This window comes from Mesoplodon bidens (genome assembly GCF_964165515.1).
Source record: "Mesoplodon bidens genome assembly, chromosome: 19".
Taxonomy (NCBI): domain Eukaryota; kingdom Metazoa; phylum Chordata; class Mammalia; order Artiodactyla; family Ziphiidae; genus Mesoplodon; species Mesoplodon bidens.
The window spans coordinates 52373065-52393823 of record NC_138179.1 but is presented as its reverse complement, the minus strand read 5'-3'; the positions used below and the strand labels follow the sequence as shown (position 1 = coordinate 52393823).

Below are 20759 nucleotides of genomic sequence, written 5' to 3'. Positions count from 1 at the left end.
GTCCCCTGCATCGGCAGGCGGACTCTCAACCATTGCGCCACCAGGGAAGCCCTCTTTTGACTTTTTTATGCAGTGTTGTTCATATCTTTTGCTTATTATCCCACTGATTTCTAAGTCATCTTTATATGTTAATGCTCTATAGATTTAGGCCACTACCTTTCTATCTATCATATGTTACATTTGTCACTGACAATTTTTCTTCCAGTGTGTCATCTGCTTATTTACTTATATTCCTAAGTAAATAAGTTGTAATAAGCAAATCTGTCGATCTTTTCCTGTATTTTGGTTGTCTTGATTAGCAAGTCCTTCCCATTTCCTATATTTTTGCATATAGTACTTCTGTGGTTTTATTTTTTTACACTTAAATTTTATAATTCAGCTAGAATTTATTTGAGAGTAAAGTGCTACGGTAGGTATTTAACTTTATCATTTTTTTCTAAAAATTAACCACTTGTCGGACTTCCCTGGCGGTCCAGTGGTTAAGACTCCACACTTCCGCTGCAGGCGTGTGTGCGATCCCTAGTTGGGGAAGTAAGATCCTACATGCCTCCCGGCATGGCCCAAAACATTAACCACTTGTTATTAACACCTTGTATTTAATAATCTATCCTTTCTGCACTGAAGAAATATACTTTTATTATTTCTATATAGACCTGGGCCTGCTTTATGGATTTTCTGTTTTGTTCCATTTATCTAGCTGTCTGTCCCTATGCTCCTGTTGTTGTTGGTCATAGGAATATTTCAGGATTTAAACAAGATAGTGAAAGTAATGTGCTTATTATTAGCACAACGCCTGGGATATAGTGGGGACTCAATAAACGTTTGCCTTGGTGGTGATGCTACAAATAAAGTGTCCGACACACAAGCCTAGCACATAGGTGCTCAGTAAGTATTGGTGCAGGCCTCTTGTCAGAAGCTTCTGAACAGGAGGAAGACCTATACCCTTCACAGAAGGTACAGCATGAGAGAAAGGTCTAAAGAGGAGGATAATGGACATTGATACTGTCGTTTGGCACATGTATCTTACTAGGTTAGACAAGCATCTCGTGGAATCCAGTTTGGCTTAAGGCATTTATCCCGAGCTTGTGATGAAGGGGATATTGAGGGTGAACTTATGTTTCCCTCTTCCTTCAGGCCAACACTGAGCTGCCCAAGCTGAGTAGAGATGAGCAGCGGGGTCGAGGTGCTCTCTTACAGGACATCTGCAAAGGGACCAAGCTGAAGAAGGTGACCAACATTAATGATCGGAGTGCTCCCATCCTCGAGAGTGAGTCTGAGCTTCATCTCCTGATGAACCGCTGGGATCCCAGGGTTGACTCGGGGACTAGGCTTGGCTGTCTTTTTTTTTTTTTTTTTTTTGCGGTACACGGGCCTCTCACTGTTGCGCCCTCTCCCGTTGTGGAGCACAGGCTCCGAACGCGCAGGCTCAGCGGCCATGGCTCACGGGCCCAGCTGCTCCACGGGACATGGGATCCTCCCGGACCGGGGCATGAACCTGCGTCCCCTGCATCGACAGGCGGACTCTCAAACCACTGCGCCACCAGGGAAGCCCTTGGCTGTCATTTTTATTGTTGGGTCGTGAGTGGGAGAGTTTTGTTTTTTTTTGTTTTTTTTTGCAGTACACGGGACTCTCACTGTTGTGGCCTCTCCTGCCGCGGAGCACAGGCTCCGGACGTGCAGGCCCAGTGGCCATGGCTCACTGGCCCAGCCACTCCGCAGCATGTGAGATCTTCCCAGACTGGGGCATGAACCCGTGTCCCCTGCATCGGCAGGCGGACTCTCAACCACTGCGCCACCAGGGAAGCCCAGTGGGAGAGTTTTGTCTTGGGATGTTCTTTGGCTGTCTTCTCATCTGTTCATTTGAATACCTTAGAAATTTCTTTTTGACCTTTGAGAAGCATTCTCGGGGTCTTAAGCCTCCCATCTCCTACTATAACTAGTGCTTGTTAGGGCATATCCTTGGCTTTTCTCTGAGAAGACCACCACAGTCCTAAAAGCCTGTAAGCTGAAGCCAACGATGATTTTATAATTGCTACAAGTGTTCATTCTGAAAGGCCTCTGGGGGTTTTCTCACACCTGGGTCCCTGAGCCATTAAGCCCCCTCACCATCTGGGACTTGGAGAGGAAAGCCTCGAGAACTCTGTTGAACAGGTCTTCATCCTGGTTACCGCTGTGCCCTAAATAAAGGAAGACTGGCTCCTCGTTCCTTTTGTTTTCTCTCTTTCATCACAGCACAGAGTTTCATCCCCACACCTACATGAAGCTGTGGAGCAGAGAAGCCCAGCTTTCTATTTCAGTGGAAAGGCAAAAGCAGTATCGGTTTGTTTGCAAATTAAAGCCCAGGTAGAGGAGGGGTTTCTCCTCAGGATTGACTTGGTCACCAGCCTCAGAGCATATGAAATGAAAATCCTAATGGTGTGCTTTCCAGAACCCAAAGGAAGCAGTGGTGGTTATGGCTCTGGAGCAGCTGCCCTGCAGCCCAAGGGAGGTCTCTTCCAAGGAGGAGTGCCAAAGCTCCGCCCTGTGGGAGCCAAGGACGGCTCAGGTATGTGATAAGTACTTCCTTAGGATATTTCCCAAGCGCGTTCATTTCTGACTGGTCCCAGGTGGGCCCCCTGGGGTTGAGGAGTGTGGTAGAGATGGGAAGGAGGAGTGGGGGCAGGGCAGGGGTTATAAAGTAGAATAAAGCAAACGCTGGGGGTAAATAAGAGTGCGTTCAACTTGCATCAGTAGTATTTGTTAATGGGCCCTGAGCCTGGAACCAGGTGAAAACCCAGAATCGCACAGGTATTTGCCCTGCTGCCGTGCAGGTTGCACTAAGGAGGCGGGGTGACGTGGAGATACCCAGCAACATAGGTCCAGCTCCGCTGACCCTGTGCTGTCTGGTGTATTTGTAGAGAACCTAGCCGGCAAGCCAGCCCTACAAGTCCCCAGTTCTCGAGCTGTTGCCCCAAGGCCTCCGGGGTCTACAGCCAGCGGGCGTCCTCAGGATGATACAGACAGCAACCGAGCCTCACTCCCAGAACTGCCCCGGACGCAGAGACCCTCGTTACCGGACCTCTCTCGGCCTAACACCACCAGCAGTACAGGCATGAAGCACAGCTCCTCCGCCCCTCCTCCGCCTCCCCCAGGGCGGCGTGCCAACGCCCCCCCTACGCCTCTGCCTGTGCACAGCAGCAAAGCCGCAGCCTACAACAGAGAGAAGCCCCTGCCACCCACACCTGGACAGAGGCTTCACCTTGGTCGAGAGGGACCTCCCGCTCCACCCCCAGTCAAGCCGCCTCCTTCCCCTGTGAATATCAGAACAGGACCAGGCGGCCAGTCTCCAGCTCCTCCGCCGCCGCCTTACCGCCAGCCTCCCGGGGTCCCCAATGGACCCTCCAGTCCCACTAACGAGTCAGCCCCTGAGCTGCCACAGAGACACAATTCTTTGCATAGGAAGACGCCAGGGCCTGTCAGAGGCCTAGCGCCTCCTCCACCCACCTCAGCCTCCCCTTCTTTGCAGAGTAATAGGCCACCTCCCCCAGCCCGAGACCCTCCCAGTCGGGGAGCAGGTAAGTGCCTGGAAGCACCTGATTTTTCCTACCATACTGAGACTGAGTTTATCCTTCCTCTTCACCCTCTTCCCCAAAGCTGTCCTTCAGTGCTTGAAGTGAATACTCATTCAACAGGTTTATTGAATGCCTTTTTACGTGTCAGACTCTGTTGTTAGGAAAACAGCAGTAAATAAAAAAGACAAAAAATCCTGTTCTCCTGGACAGTTAACAAATTAATTAGTAAAATATATATATATATATATATATATATATATGTACATAGTATATAGATGCTGTAGAGAAATACAAAGCAGAGAAAGGGAATGGGATATACTGGAGTGGGGATGAGGTAATATTTTAAATTACAGGGGTGAGGGTAGGGATGGGGTCAGGGAAGGCCTTACTGATAAAGTGACAGTTTGCAAATACCTGAAGGAAGTGAGGGAGTACGCTACGCAGGCATTGAGGGCAGCAAATGCAAAGACCCTGAGACACTGGGGACAACAGGGAGACCATTGTGGCAAGACCAGAATGCGTGAGGGGAAGAGCGGCAGGACGTGGAGGTCAGAAAGCCAGGTGCAACGGGAGGACATCGGAGGACTTGTGAAGACTTTGGGTTTTACTCTGTGTGAGATGGGGAGCCACTGGCGGGGCGCGGGGGGTTGGAACACAGAAGTAGCTTTGATTTACCTTTTGAAAAGGCAGATGGCTGTGTTATTGAGAACCCACCACAGGAGGACAAAGGGGCCAAAGGAGACCACTTAGGGGGCTAGTGCAATAATCTGAGTAGATGGATAGGAGGATCACAGCAGGTTTGGGGGAAGGTGGGTGTTCAGTTTTGGATGTCAAGTTTGAGGTGCCTGTTAGACATCCAAGAGGAAATAACCGATTATCGATTGACTCTCAGACTCTGAAGTTCAGGGGAGTGGTCTTGGCTAGAGAGAGAAATTTGAAGGATATTGAGAACCACATGCTGGGGTGAGATCACCTGGGGAGTGAGTATAGAGAAGAGGAGAGGTCCGAGGCCTGAGGCCTTCCTACATGACAGGCGAGAGTGATGAGAGTACTAAGCAGAGAAAACTGAGAAAGGGCCTCTAGTGAGGAAGAAAGGAGGAATGCCAAGAGAGTAATGGAGAAAGTCCAGGATAGAGTGAGTGAGCAACTGTGGCCTGTTCTGCAGGTGGGTCAGGTAAGTTGAAGACTGAGAATGACATTGGTCTCAGCAACGTGGGAGTCATTTGGGGGACCCCCAAACTACCCTTCTAAGTAGTTTCAGTGGAGTGCTGGAGGGAGCGTGAGGGTGAAAGTCTAATTGGGGTGGGTTCAAGCATGTAGGAATAAGAGAGGACTTGATGAAGATAGCAACAGAGAAACTCTAGGGAGTTTGCTGTAAAGGGGAGTTGGGGGTACAGGTATGTGGAATGGGTGCTCGAGGAGGATGAGAGATTGAGGGTTGGTTCCCCCCGCCCCGCCCCACCCCACCCAAGACGGAAGATATTTCAGCATCTGTTTGTGCGCTGATGGAATGATCCAGTAGAGAGGAGGAAATTGCCTGGATAGTGTCCTTGGGGAGGCAAGAAGGAATGGAACCTGATCCCCAGGTCAAGGGTTGGCCTTAGATAAGAACACAGTTCTTTGTGGTGACGGGAGGGAAGGCAGAGCATATAGGCAAAGAAGCAAGTAGGTAGGTGGGTGTAGCGGTAGGAGCATGTGGAAAGTTTCTTCTAAAATTTTTTTTAAATAAATGTATTTATTTATTTATTTATTTATGGCTGCGTTGGGTCTTCGTTGCTGCGCGCGGGCTTTCTCTAGTTGCGTGGAGCGAGGTCTACTCTTCCTTGCGGTGCACGGGCTTCTCATCGCAGTGACTTCTCTTGTTGCGGAGCACGGGCTCTAGGCACGTGGGCTTCAGTAGTTGTGGCACACAGGCTCAGTAGTTGTGACTCGCGGGCTCTAGAGCGCAGGCTCAGTAGTTGTGGCACATGGGCTTAGCTGCTCCGCAGCATGTGGGATCTTCCCGGCCCAGGGCTCGAACTCGTGTCCCCTGCATTGGCAGGCAGATTCTTTAACCACTGTGCCACCAGGGAAGCCCCTTTTTTTGTTTTTTTTTTTTTTTGCTTCTATATTCTGGGTGAAATTGAAAGCAAGGACATACGCTGTGAATGAGGGTAAGGAAATAGAGGGAGATTTGAGGAGAGAGGAAAGAGGGCACAAAATGGCCATCTGGGCGTGCAGGAGAATGAGTGGAGGAGAGAAGTGTGCTAGGATGACCAGCATCACGGAAGGCGCGCTCGAGCTTAGGGGCCACACACTTCAAGTGAGATTCCTCAGCTCGGTGTGTGTTCAGCTGTGCCTCTGCAGGTACTGAGTTGGAGGAGAGTTGTATTTCACCAGGTTAGCGTGTTTTAGGCACGTGCGACTGTAACGGAGAGCAGGGCAAGGGAGTTACGGGCGTGTGTAAGGGAGTGCTCGTAACAAGGGACCATGGTCCTGAACTGGGTAAGGAGGGAATTAAGGAACCTTCAAAAAGGTGGGAGAGGTTGTGTCATCCTACAAAATAGCCTGACTGAAAGTAGAGAGTGAACGAGGCCATGCTGGGGCCTTCTCAGACCCAGGAATTTTGGCTCCTGTATTCTCTTGTTTCACTGGGCTTTGAGCCGCAGCCTCCACAAATGGCTTTTGAACTTTGATTTTAAACAGTCCCTGCAGGTATAGATGAGATCATCGATTAAGCAGGTATGTCATCGGGAAGCATGTATTAAAGGCCCATAAACTGGTACTGCTGCTTGATTAGGTCCAGAGACTTGTATTCTAGGAGCTGGCGGTAACATCAGGCGGTCACACGGGAGCCTGGTATGTGGCCGACCCTGTATTTCCCTGGCTGTAGCCATAAGGATGTAGTCCTAACGTGACCTTTGACTCTACAAAGTTTAGGTTAAAAAGAAAAAATTTTTTTTAACTTAGGGATTTTTTAAAATGACCCTTTATCTGAGCAGAGCCCATATCTTTCTGAAGCCAACCAGGAATAGAAGCGGAGAAAAATGTAATTTCTGTGGGTTGAACTGAGTCGTTTTAAATGCCTGCAGACTTCTTGCTTCCCACTTCTCAGTTCTTTTTTTGTGATTTCTTTAGAAAAATGTGAAGTTATGAGCCTTGTTCTTCTGTCTACAGCCATCACCAACTTCGAGGCCTGACATAGGCCTCAGCCTGCTTTCTGTATCAGTAACCAGAGCAGCAGTTCTCAAGAGTGACACTCTGAAAAAAAATTGAGATACTTTAGTCAGAGATCTTTCAAGTATTGGCTCCACTTGTTCTGTGACATTGGGCAGATGACTCTGATTCTCTGAGTTTGTTTCCTCGTCCAGAAAATGGTGTTCACAGTACTTTTCAGAGGTGGTTATAAAGAAAATAATGTGTAAAAGCGCTTTATAAACTGTGGTGTGCTGACGAATTTAGTGGTTTTATGCAGAGGACTTCTAGGCAGTTTTCATGGTCTTATCTCTGTTAATAAATCATATGGTGTGATAACATGGGATAATTTACTTTTGTTTCTTTATGAATTATTTACATTTGAATGAGTATGTAGTCTTTTACCCTCCCCAGGGTGCTCAGAGACCGAAAAGTCCCTTATTATTGGTCCATAAGGTTTGTTTTCTGAATTTTTCCTTTGCAGAGTAAAACACTATTAAAAAATATATATATATATATACACACATATATATATATATTTATTTATTTATTTTATTTTGGCTGTGCTGGGTCTTAGTTGCGGCATGAGGGATCTAGTTCCTTGACCAGAGATCAAACCCAGTCCCCCTGCATTGGGAGCACGGAGTCTTAACCACTGGACCACCAGGGAAGTCCCTAAAACACTATTTTTTTAAGAGAATTTTTTTCTTTTTAAAAGAGTTGAGGATGGAGTGGGAGGTTGGGTTTAGCAGATGTAAGTGATTATATATAGAATGAATAAACAACAAGGTCCTACTGTATAGCACAGGGAACTATATTCAATATCCTACGATAAACCATAATGGAAAACAATATAAAAAAAGAGTATGTATAACTGAATCACTTTGCTGTACAGCAGAAAGTAACGCAACACTGTAAATCAACTATACTTCAATTAAAAAAAATAACATCATGCTTTCTTTAATACAGGTTTATCTTGGATTACAGAAGTCAGTCTTCCTACCCCAGGGTTTCTTTTGCACACTGCTTGTTTCTTGGGGTCCTTGGGTTCTGGCTCTGTCACTTGAAAGTCTTAAAACTGGATGTGACAAAGAGCTCAGAAACTTCTTAGAGATGGCAGAATCTGGTCAGGATGACCGGCCCTGAGGGAGGGTGCTGAGGGAGCCCAGCAGGTAGCTCTTGGTCCTGCTCCGTTTTGCCCATCCAGGGTGGCCCTCATCACTGCCTCCCGCTCAGAGTCTAGCTGGTGTCCTTTTGAGCCTGACGGACCCTCTACCTTACTCTCCCTGGTCCCGCCCTCACAGTAGATGCAGACTCTCAGGGCCCTGAGAAATCTGAGTTTTAGGGAAATATTTTGAGGATGACCTGAAAGAGCTTCGGTTTGGGCAGATTTGGAGTGAAAACAAGGTTCAGGGATCTGCTGGGAGGAGTTAAGGAGATTTCTCTTTAATTATGACCTCTAATGTCCCCGTCCATACTTATACAGACCTTGGAGAGTGAGGGAGAGTTGACATTCTGAGTGTGTTTTATGGGAAGCTAAAACTAACATTTACTGGGCCTATGGTGCCAGACTTCTTGTCTCTAAGCATCATCCCAGGGACTTCCCTGGTAGTCCAGCGGTTAAGACTCCACGCTCCCAGTGCAGGGGGCCCAGATTCTATCCCTGGTCAGAGAACTAGATCCCTCATGGCACAACTAAGAGTCTGCATGCCACAACTATAAGATCCCACACGCCACAGCGAAGATCCCTTGTGCTGCAACTAAAGACCCGGTGCAGCCAAATAAATATTTAATAAAAACAAAAACAAAACAAAATCATCCCATTACTGTTTCATTCTTAACTATGGTTACTCTATAGAAATTCTGACAGTAATTCAGGAGGAATGATATATACTCTTATTACTAAGACAGTGTTGTCTGTTAAGCCGTGTAGTCTCCATGTACTGTTTGGTAACATGGCCCAGGTACCAAAAGACACATTGCCATCTCACTGGGTTATACATTTGTTCGGGAGATATTTAATACTTGAGGTTGTTGTGAAAAGCATTGTGTAGCAGTTTTCTTACTATGGAAGAGCAGACGTATGCTGGGTCTGTTAGATCTGTGACCTTAGACAAATAGCCTGAGTCCCAGTTTCCTCATTTGTGAAATGGGGATAATGTCTCATACTTGTGCAGGGGTGGCTACAAGAATTTTTAAAGATTTAATGCATATAAAGTGCCCGGGACAGTGCCTGGAACATGATGGATATCAAATAAATGGTAGCTGCTAGTATTCTTAGTGCAAAGCATAGAAATAATCTAACTTAAACACATTCGAACCTATTCCAGTGATGTCCAGCATGCTTTTTTTTTTTTTTGCGCGGTACGCGGGCCTCTCACTGTTGCGGCCTCTCCCGTTGCGGAGCACAGGCTCCGGACGCGCAGGCTCAGCGGCCACGGCTCACGGGCCCAGCCGCTCTGCGGTATGTGGGATCCTCCCCCCCGTACCCGTGGTCCCCTGCATCGGCAGGCGGACTCTCAACCACTGCGCCACCAGGGAAGCCCCAGCATGCTTTTTATTTATTTATTTTTATTTATTGGCTGCGTTGGGTCTTCATTGCTGCACGCAGGCTTTCTCTTAGTTGCGGCGAGCAGCGGCTACTCTTCTTTGCGGTGCTCGGGCTTTTCCTTGCAGTGGCTTCTCTTGTGGAGTACAGGCTCTAGGCGTGCGGACTTCAGTAGTTGTGGCACGTGAGCTCAGTAGTTGTGGCTCGTGGGCTCTAGAGCACAGGCTCAGTAGTTGTGGCACATGGGCTTAGTTGCTCCGCGGCATGTGGGATCTTCCTGGACCAGGGCTCGAACCCATGTCCCCTGCACTGGCAGGTGGATTCTTAACCACTACGCCACCAGGGAAGTCCCCCAACGTGCTTTTTTTTTAAAATTTATTTATTTTTGGCTGCATTGGGTCTTCGTTGCTGCGCGTGGGCTTTCTCTAGTTGTGGCAAGTGGGGGCTACTCTTCGTTGTGGTGCACGGGCTTCTTATTGCGGTGGCTTCTCTTGTTGCAGAGCACAGGCTCTAGGCACGCGGGCTCCGTAGTTGTGGCTCGTGGGCTCTAGAGCGCAGACTCATAGTTGTGGCACCCGGGCTTAGTTGCTCCGCGGCATGTGGGATCTCTCCCCGGACCAGGGCTCGAACCTGTGTCCCCTGCATTGGCAGGCAGATTCTTAACCACTGTGCCACCAGGAAATTCCCCCCCCAACATGCTTTTGACATACCTTATGCTTGGTGGCAAATTTTGTCTTTTTTTTTTTTTTTGCGGTACGCGGGCCTCTCACTGTTGTGGCCTCTCCCGCTGCGGAGCACAGGCTCCGGACGCGCAGGCTCAGCGGCCATGGCTCACGGGCCCAGCCACTCCGCGGCTTGTGTGATCTTCCCGGACCAGGGCTCGAACCCGTGTCCTCTGCACTGGCAGGCAGATTCTTAACCACTGCGCCACCGGGGAATTCCCCCCAACATGCTTTTGACATTACCTTATGCTTGGTGGCAAATTTTGTCTTTTAAGGTGAATTTGATTTTCGAAAATGGCCAGAAATCAGAGTCCGACGTCGGTATGACTTTCTTTGGTGGTGATGCAACCTCAGACATGAGCGGTGACCGTCATATGGTTATATTTACGGGTCTGTCTGGCAACCCGGGTTTGGAGGCAATTCCAAAAGAGGTGTTCCCGATTTCTTTTGAGCAATGAGTCTATCATTGGAAACATGTAACTTCTGCAGATGAAATTATTATACATAATTTGAACATCACTCAGTCCGTACTACTAAGTGTTAGAATAAGTGACATAACCTGTAAATGCTGTGGGAGAGCAAAGGAGGGAATCAGATTAGAGTGGATTGCTTTGGAAAAGCCTTGAGAAGATGGGACTTGAGTTGAACCTTAAAGAAAAGTAGGATTTGATAGTAAGGGATGAGGGGTGGTATTTCTGAATATTTTGGGGGAGTCACAAGAGCAAAGCATATGGAATTTGGTTTATTTAGCACGTATTGATTGAAGACCTACCATGTGCCGAGCTTGGGAACTCAGATGAACGGACACTGCTCTGACTTTAAGAAATATACAGTACCCTCGGCAAGAAGCACGTGTAATACAACATAGTAGTGGTAGAGAGAGACAGAGTGGACAGGCAGGACAGAAGAGTGGTACCTAATCCAGTGTAGGAATCGAGGAAGAAAAGAAGGTGCGATCAGGCTGACTGATGTGGTAGGGTACTGTGTAAGAAAGGAAAAGGATTGGGTGAGACCCAGTCAGTGTGGAAGCTAAGCATTTGAAACTTCACGATATGGGAAATGCAAAGCCCTTGGAAAAGTTTGAGCTAGTATTTTGGGGAGATTAGTGAGTTGGTGGTATGCAGAATGGATTGAAAGGCTAAGAGATTAGAAGCAAGGAAAACATTTGAGAGGCTTTTCTCAGTAGAACAAGATAAAAATGAGAAAGCCCTGACTTAGAATTGTGGAGGAAGGCATGTGAAAGCAGAGAAAAAAATCATCAAGGATAAGTGGAATTCTTGACTGACTTGTCACGGGAAATGAAAAAGGGTCATAAATTTATTCTGAACTTCGGTATTGAGAAGAATGGTGATGTTGTTAAAGAAATAGGGATGAGGGGAGGGTGAGTATGATATTTAACATGATGCCCAGTGGTTCACAGGGTCTGGTTCTTTGGGAAAGCACCGAGCACTCTTTTGGCCCATGCCTCTCAAATCCCTCCGTCCATCACCGTCTCTACGTCCAAACCTAACTGCTTTGAACTTTAATTGCAGCTCCTCCACCCCCGCCACCCATGATCCGAAATGGTGCCAGGGATGCCCCCCCTCCCCCACCACCGTACCGAATGCATGGGTCAGAACCCCTGAGCCGAGGAAGGCCCCCACCTCCGCCCTCAAGGACGCCAGCTGGGCCCCCCCCGCCGCCTCCACCCCCCCTGAGGAATGGCCACAGAGATTCTATTACCACCGTCCCATCTTTCTTGGGTGAGTAGCAATAGCTGTTTTAGTCTCATAGTTCCAGCGGTGACTTCACTAATTCCAGTGGCCGCTGTAGAGTGGCAGTGGTTGCTTGGTGTCCTCTGTTCACTGCAGTTCCTCTCCTGACCTTCGCTCAGACTCCTGGGTCCCATCCATGGCCATCTCCTTCCTTAGGCAAATTCTAGGCACGATTCCTTTGGAATAGATGGGAGTAAAATCAGCAGGTGTTTTGCTAACTCTAAAGCCAATCTCTTGCTCCCCAAGGCTCATTATTTGTGGTTAGCTTTCAGGTCAAAGACTGGATCCTCTTCAGGATTATTTTATTTATTTATTTATCTTTTGCGGTACGCGGGCCTCTCACTGTTGTGGCCTCTCCCGTTGCGGAGCACAGGCTCCGGACGCGCAGGCTCAGCGGCCATGGCTCACGGGCCCAGCCGCTCCGTGGCATGTGGGATCTTCCCGGACCGGGGCACGAACCCGTGTCCCCTGCATCGGCAGGCGGACTCTCAACCACTGCGCCACCAGGGAAGCCCTCTTCAGGATTATTGAGACAGGAATTACGTATCCTCCTAGGAAGAAGAGCTCCTTTCTGGACCTTTGAAAACAAAACAACACTGTGTACACAACTTTTATCTAGTAATCCAAAGCCACTGACTAGTTGTGTTACTTTGAAGAAGTCACTTCAGTTTTTTGGACCTCACTTCCCTTATCTGTGAAACAAGGAGACTGACTAGCTCAAGAGTGTATCGGATTAACTTTTCCAAGTTTATAAATGAATCTTAGACCCCACCTAAGAGATTCTAATTCATTAGGTCTGGGATGGAGCACCAAGTAAAGATTGTCCAGCAGGTATTGTTACACCCTCTGTTGAGGAAGTCTGGAAGGATCTGCACGGTCCCTTTTAGCCTGAACACTGTAGATTCTTTAATGGTTGACCCTTCTCTGGCCCTGCTCTAGTCTGTTCCTGTTAAGTGGACCAGTATTTTTGCTTGGAGGATATGCCCTTTGGAATGTGATCGAGCCACACCCATAGAACATTTGAGCCTTCTTGTAGAGGGGCCATGGAAAGTGGGAGTGGGAGCCATGACATGGCCATCCCGACTGTGTTGTAGAGCTCAGTGAGGGGAGCCTGGGCCAAAAGGGAATCTTCTGGTCAGATCGTTCCCTAGCTGGTGGCATATAGTCCCATTTTAGATTAATTTCTACCAATTTGTGGATTCAGTTCAGTTGGTTTCCCATAGTGATAGTCTCTAACATGCCTATGTTACCGAAACACCGAACTATATTTCCTTCTCCTGCCGTGCAAACAGCTGGGCTCCTTTCCTGGTATGTGCCCGGTTTGGGGTGGAAGGATTTAAAGAACCAGTTCAAAGGCTCATTCCTTAACGTAAAGAGCCTTTGAACACACTCTGTGTGTACGAGGCGCGGAGAGTAATGCTGTTGCTGCCCTCACGAACCTTGCTTTAGAGGGCAAGGCAGGCCCTCATGGTACACGAGGAAGCCCAGGAGACTAGTATGGGGAGGGTCCGAAGTGGCAGAGAGGTGTGGGAGCATGAGGAGGGGTGATGTGAATGAATATTGTTCCTTTTGCAGATGATTTTGAGTCAAAGTATTCTTTCCATCCAGTAGAAGACTTTCCTGCTCCAGAAGAATATAAACACTTTCAGAGAATATATCCCAGCAAAACAAACCGAGGTGAGAGAAGAGAATCATGGAAGGTCTTCCATAATTGCATAAGCTGTAGCATCGGTGTGTGCTTTTCTTAGCTTAATATTTGCTTCTCCTTGTCTGCATTTTCTTAAAGAGACAACGAAGCCTTGTCCCAGATTTTAAAGGTTAGCTTGAAGAGCCTGTCTGTCTCTCATTTTAGGAATGTTTGGGTTATTCAGGGTCTGGTGGGTGACCTCGCGTATGTGGTTTTTATTTATTTTTTTCAGCTGCCCGTGGAGCCCCACCTCTGCCACCCATTCTCAGGTGAAGCCTGGCTTGGTCCTGTTCCTCAGGAAAAGGATGGACCCTCTCCTCTTCTCAGATGGTCCCTTCCATTCTCCCTGAAACCTGCATGACAGCTCCTAACGTGTTTCTCCAGTGCAACCAACCTCGAGACTCCAAGCGTCCACCCAGCTCACCTCCATCTATGCATCTCGTCTCTGGACTTGGTGACCGGACTCTTTACATTGACAGTAGGGTCTCAAACCCTGCATCCATCCCTCCTCTTGCAAGCCCTGCTGGCCAGATGAGGAAAAAGATTCCGTGTCTCCTGCTTTCCTCTGGGGAAAGGTGCCTTGTTGTGATGAATGAACTCATTGTCGGGGCGGGGTGGAGAGTGGTACTCCTACCTTCTCCTACCCACTGTGGGGGGAGCTTGGTGGGTATATTATATTTCATCATTTTAGGAGGCTGGCATGGCCAGGACTTCTGGGGGTGGGCATTTTTAGTGAAATGGGAAAGGAGTTTGCAGAGAAGTGATCTGTTTTAAAGGTCAAGTTTAGAGCATGGGCAAGGAAATGGGTCTGCTTTATTTTTCGGGGTATTTTGGTTTTGCCCTCACCCCACCCCACGCTCATACCCAGAAGTAGGTTGGATATAAACACTAAATACTAATCAGTTGAACTAAACATCTACTAAAAAGAGAGGGTGAAGTAAACTGGGGGTCCTTTTAGAGCTAGTCAGTTCCTCTGCGGCACAGGGACCAGGAGCCATGTGAGCCCTCTGGGGCTCCCTGCTCCGTTTCTTCAGGTGCTGAGGCTGAGGGATGTTTTTCCTCCTCTCACCACCTATCCCCTCAAGAGAAAAGTCCCTTTCATTCATTCATTATGAATTCAGAAACCCCCAAAACCTCTAGTGAGAGATAGGAAGATAGGACCTTGGCCTTGGCCTTAACCTTGACCTTGAGGCTGCCTCAGTCTTCTCTGCTTGGCCCTGAAGGCCACTGGCCCTTGCAGCCCTGTTCAAAAACTTCAACCCCTGATGGGTGCTCCAGGATGACGAAGAAGGGAAGGGTGAAGCACCTTGTGGAAGGGACCAGCTCTGCGGGCTGTGAATGGCTTTAACTGAGGCCCGCTCGTTGTGAAGTTCATAGCCCGTCTAAGTGAGCAGGCTCTTCCTGTTCAACCCCAAGACTGCAGGGGTTAACACAGCAGAGTAGAGAAGGGTGAGGAAGCTTATGGGGGTAGTCAAAGATTCCTCTGCCAAAAGCACAAAGACTTTGGTGCGGTGTGCCTCAGTCCAGTTGATCTTCCCTGGCAGCCAGCAACATGTTGTTTCGTCTTCCAGGTCCTAGTTAAAGAGCACAGAGAAAATGGAGGTTCCCAATCTAGGTAGGAACTGAGCTTGGATCATGGTGTAGGGACTTCCCCTTCTCCAACAGCATGATGGAGCTCCTGGGCTCCACATCCAGCTGGTTTGGTTTGCTAAAGCTCTTGTCAAGTGCAGAGGCTGCTCAGAGCTTGAAGTGAGAGCAAAGGAGCTTTCATCAGATACATCACAGGATTAAACTGCCCTAGCGACCTTTCCTATCTGTTGGATCACAGACGAAGGATCTGTACATGGTGCCCAGTGAAACCCAAGTCTTCCCAGTGCTAGATGAAAGAGCTCTCGACTTGGGTTATTTATCTGGGGTCTGCGATCCTTTGCCATCCCCTGGACCATATTGACTGTTGGGGCAAACCATGATTAGGTCTGTGACCACGCTTTTTCTAATCATTCTTTATTTATCATTCTTATTTTCAAATCTGTTAGCAGTTACCTCCCGGCAGTATCCCCCCAGCATCCTGAAGCCAGTGGAGCTTAGAGAGAGGATGCTAGTGGAGGGAAAAGGAGAAAGTACAAGACTTGATACTGCAGCAGAGTTCTGGGGTAGATGCTGACCCCAGTTACTGAACTTGGACTGTGAAGTCTTCCCATTTATTTTTGAAATGGGAGTTGATGCCTTTTGTACAATGTTATCAAAGCGTATCTCTTTTCCCCTCACTACTCAAACATAGAGCATTGAACTGAGCATCACACGTAAAAGCCAAACCCCAGCTTTTCATTGGGGCCACTGTCTTCCTCCCGTATGACCTGCCCCTCATATTCCCCAGCATTTGGACTGTGTCACGTGGGTATTGACTGTATTTTCATTTTCTTGGCCTCATGGAAAAAGGCTTGGGGCTAGATGTAGTCAGATGGATTTTCTTCTTCAGAGCATGTTGATGACACAGTACCTATTTAAATGTCTTTGCCTTATACCTTATTTGGTCCCTGTGTTAATAACAGATTTATTATCATGTATATTTACTATTGATGAATGGGAATGTGAGCCTCATAGTTATTGATCTATTTTGTATGCTGTAAAAAGCTTGTAATATAGGTTTGAGGTGGGCTGGCTACAAGAGCACTAAAACTTCTCACCTTTTAAACTGCTCTTTTTATCTGCTTGTGGGAATGTCATCTCTTCAGCGGAAGATTGGGTGGTCTCATGTTGAGGCTGTTGCCCAGTCCCATTAACCCCCTTATCCCTTCCCAGAAGGAAGAGACATTGCCCAACTAGGCATCAGGAAGCTGTGTTAAAAGCCCTTGTGTGGGTTTGGTTTTATGATGTTTTTCTCGGGTGGGAAAAACTTCATAGTTGTTTCTTACCGCCCTTTCTGGGAAGCAGGCCAGTGGTCTGCAGGTTTTTAAATGAGCTAGATGCCCCTCTCCACCTCTCCTCTGGTCCCCAGACCTGGATCGTAGCACTGTGGTGCTCCAGGTGTGGTTTGCTCTATCGGGGGGTGGGGGGGGGTTTCCTCCAGCTGCAGAGGCCCAGCGTTTTCCCAGCTGGGCCTGCAGAGCGAGAGCACTTAGGGGCTATCCCACCCAACGGACAGGAGGCTCCTGTCTCCAGAAATTCATCCCAGCCCTCCGAACTGGCAAAGGCAAGGAGACTAGCCACTGACCATTGCCCTGGGGGCATCCCCTCACCCCATAGCTTCCCCTCTTGAAACCTAAATTTACCTCCAGGGAGAGGTGAGATAAAATTGTAAATAGACTTGCTACAGAGCAACTCAGGGTTGGGGTGTGTTTTAATTCTCCTGATCACTTGAAATAATCTGTAGGCTGAGTGCTTATGGGAGTGGGGGTGAAGTGTGACTCCAGGGTCCTTCCCTTCTGCAAAGCTCTGGGGGTGGAGTAGCGGGCATCTGAGGCCCTTTGATGGCACTACACTGAGCTGTCTGTTCTTCTGGAAACCCAACCTACAATCTACTGCAAATCAGATGCCTCACATTCCAGTTGTAGTCTTTCCCTGTTGAATCTCAGCCCCTGGCTGTGCGTGGTCAAGGTGGCTTTCTGTGAGCCACCCTAATTTAGGGAATGGGAGGCACTACAACTCTGCCTTCAAGACTCGTCTCTTAAAAGCAAAAAGAAGCAAAACTACAACCACCTTCAAAATACATACAAAGAAAAAAGGATAATTTTAATCGAAGGGTTTGATTCCATTCAACTCCACATTCATTGTGCCTTTACTTGTGTTAGATTTCTGTGCTTTCTTCCTCTCTCCCTCTTTGAAGCAATTAAAATCTTCCTTGATAACTGCTGTTTCCTTCTTTCTACTCTCGTCTGGCAACTTAGTGGGTTCCCTCTCTAATTGTCTTAAATCTCATTCCACTGGTGGCAGAGGGGCCGAGCCTTCTTTTCTCACGTCTAACCCTTGTCCTTTTGCACGGCGACCAGCATGGGAGCCATCGTCAACACTGAATAAAAGACTAGAGTGACGTGTGTGAAGAGTGTATGTATGTATGTGTGCGTCCATCTTTGTCTGCGTGTGGATTGGTTTCTTTTCTTCTAAAAACTAATTTATTGTATGATTTATTTTGGAGTTGTTTCTGATTACAGTGCTCCCTCTCCCAATTAGCATTGATTTCTTTACCCCCTTCTACAGTGTATAATCCGGTCTCAGGTTGGTTTCTTTGGTACATTTCTTTCTTCTGGATGCCGTGCAGTTTAATTAAACCTTGCTTAAAAACAAAAGCAAAAAACCTGAAAACTGTGTAGTCTTGTCTGGAATACCACCACAGGTGGTGGCCTAGAGGGGAGAAAATCTGTTGCCTCCGGTTAGGGTAGTGGTTTGACTCCAGATCCCCCTGAGAAAGTAGAAATACTAACTTGGGCAGAAGCATCTGCAGCTTCCTGAGAGTTTTCTCTCCTCCTCTCCTGCTGTGTTTTGAAAATCACAGTTCCAGTTAGCCAGGCTGACTGGGTGATTCTGATAGAGTTGGTCATTATTTATATTTGCCACCTAACCTCCCCTTTGCCCATGATTCCAGGGAACTCAGGAGACCCACTGGCCTTGTGTCCTTTCCTTATATCCCTAGTGCTTCTTTCCACCTGTGTGTGTGGTAGATTCTCACACTGAAGTGTGAAGAAAAGGTGAGGTCAGAACACACAGACTGTGTCTGTTTTTATGTGGGTGTTGCCTTTTTTTCCTCACTGCTTAAGTTGAAATCTTAGCTGGCTTTCTTGAACTTTGACTATAGACGTCAGAATTGAACCAGACACTCTCTGCTTACTGTGGTCAGCTGACATAATCACCACTAAGATTTAATGAGCTTAACCTACACTTTCATCAGTAGCAAAGGTCTTGCAATTATTTCCCGTACTGGTTCATAATAGGTGTGTGTATGAGTCACTCTCACACAGTTTGATATAAAAACCTATGAGGGTGCGGGAGCGAGGGGAAAAAAGGGCCTCCTTTCATTTTCATCCATATTTGCCAGGTTGGCTGAATTCCTGATTCTTTGACCCATCATTGTTATTAATATGATTAATAAACTACCTATTTATTGATTTAATTGTTCCTCCTGTGACTTTGAATAGCCCTCAAATAGAGCTTGCCTAAATGACCCTCAACTTCCTAACCCTGTAAGCTTTCTCTGTCCTGTTGGGATGGTATTGCTAGTCTGTGTTTGTGTGCACGTGCCCGACAATGCACACGAGCACGCGCACAGACACATAAGGATGCCGGACAGGTTCTTCCTGTGTCATTTCGTTCCTTCCCCCATGACACCGTGTATGGATTAGCAAGTGATAAGGACACTAGTTTGCCCACTTTAATTATTACCAAGACATAGCTGCTTATGGTGAATGTGCCTCTTAAGTATTTTCTGGCCCAGCCCAGCCACTAACTGCAACTTACTGCAAGGAAGCTACCTGTCTCTGACTTCCTATTACTTACTCTGCAGACAGAGGTAAGAGAACTAAAATGTCAACCTCTGGATCCTAACCACCCCAGAGGATAACTATGGGGAAATGCTTCGTCTTTGACATCACTGGAGCCCAGTCTGGATTGTTTTTACACATAATTGAATTCATTCTCCACTCCTAGGTTTAGGGCTGTGAGATTTAAAGGACTGTATGCTGTCTGACCACAAAAAATGTTCAAGCAAAAGATGGATATCCTCCTGGCAGGAATGTCCTTTCCATTCATTCAGCAAGCATTGATTGCGTATTTTACTCTGTGCCAGGCACCGACAATATGAAGACGAATAGGACATGGTCTTTGCCTCCAAGGAGCTCAGAGTCTAGCAGAAGACTTCAGGACAGCCACCAAGGGAAACCTTTGCGGGGCATTAAAGGCTTTATGGTGATTAGCCAGGGCAGGAGGATGGTGACTGGCATTCCAGACGTAGGAAACAGCAAGGACAAGGCACAGAAGCGAGAAACAGTATGATGGTATGCTCATCATGTTATTGGAGTAGTGAAAAGAGAAAACTTCAATTAGGTAACATTTTAGAGAACTTTCAATCTGGACATTCTGTGATTCTCTGCCTGCTTCCACAATAGTTACTTATTCCTGTAGGCTTTTCTTGGACCGGTGCTATATTTCCTGGTGAATGCTTTCATAGGCTCCAATATGCACGTTAAGTACTCATGGCTTCCTCTGCCCCCTGTGTCCCACTGTAACTGAGGTAGTTGTTCACCACCATCCCTTAAAAGCTGGCTGGGCACTTGTTACCATTTCTGGTTATGAAGGACAAGTTTTAGGTGCCCAAGTTATAAAAGTAAATATGAAGAGTGAAAGTTGCTTCTTTCTAGGTTCTGTTCCCCTGTTAAGAGATCAGAAATACCAGCTGGTAAAAAAGTCTCCATTCTGTGGTAACACTTCCTCCATTCGTGGCAGCCTACGCTCTTCACTCTTGTAGTTTTCAGCTCCTAGAAAGCCTTCCCCAGATGTGCTCCTTCGCCATCTCTCCCACTAAAACCTGCATCTGTCTATTCCCCCTCGGTATGTTTAAGTGGTCAGGAGTTTGATCTCCTGTCAGACCCCCTGAGTTTGAATTCCAGTTCTTCCACTTACTAGTTGTGGGACCTTGGGCAGATTTACTGAACCTCTCTATTTCAGTCTTCTCATTTGTGAAATGGAAATAATTCCAACTTCATGGGGGTGCCTGTGGGAATTAATAAGGTGATATAGGTAAAATACCAGAGCTCCGTGCCTGGCACACACACAAGCACTCAGTATTGGCTTTTATCTCCTATATGAATGAACTACAATTAAGTTGATTGTAATATTGTTTCCCTATTTCTCGGCTTGCTCTATTTCATTTGATACTGAAGGATGACAGATACATGCCTACCATCACCTAGAATTGGGTTTGGGTTTTTAGTGGAACCTGGGTTATTAGCATTGGAAGCTGGCCTGTAAATTACTGCTCTAATTTGTATTTTTCATTAAAAGCTCAGATTGCCACTCCATCTGTAGTGGTCTTCTCTGGCCCTGAAATCCTTGTATTTAGCCATAAAAAAAATATTTTAAAATTAAGGGGCCATAAGTCTCTCCACTCCCCACATTGTGTGGATTAATGGGATTAATGATAGGAAGGTGCACAGAATATCGTATTCTTATCTTTAACAAAATAAAAGCAAAGGCCTGGCCCTTTTTCTCACCCTTGAAACACAAATCAGGGAGATACTGTGATGAAGTGCAGTGTATTTATGTATGTATGTAGAACTTTACAAAGAAACATTGCTTTTGGTGTCAGGAAATGGTCCTAGGCCCTTCGAGGCC

The 20759-nt window shown here is 47.2% G+C and overlaps 1 protein-coding gene across 1 annotated transcript in view; it reads left to right on the top strand.

Moving 5' to 3' along the window:
• WIPF2 (WAS/WASL interacting protein family member 2) overlaps positions 1 to 13830 on the top strand; it is a 40683-nt gene extending 26853 nt beyond the window's left edge. Inside the window, exons 3-8 of the mRNA XM_081220181.1 lie at positions 1135 to 1267; positions 2429 to 2545; positions 2898 to 3554; positions 11528 to 11737; positions 13325 to 13426; positions 13669 to 13830. Of these exons, the coding sequence (XP_081076307.1) occupies positions 1135 to 1267; positions 2429 to 2545; positions 2898 to 3554; positions 11528 to 11737; positions 13325 to 13426; positions 13669 to 13709 (1260 nt within the window). The 3' untranslated portion in view covers positions 13710 to 13830. The remainder of the gene's footprint in view (positions 1 to 1134; positions 1268 to 2428; positions 2546 to 2897; positions 3555 to 11527; positions 11738 to 13324; positions 13427 to 13668) is intronic.
• The last annotated feature ends 6929 nt before the right edge of the window (positions 13831 to 20759 follow it).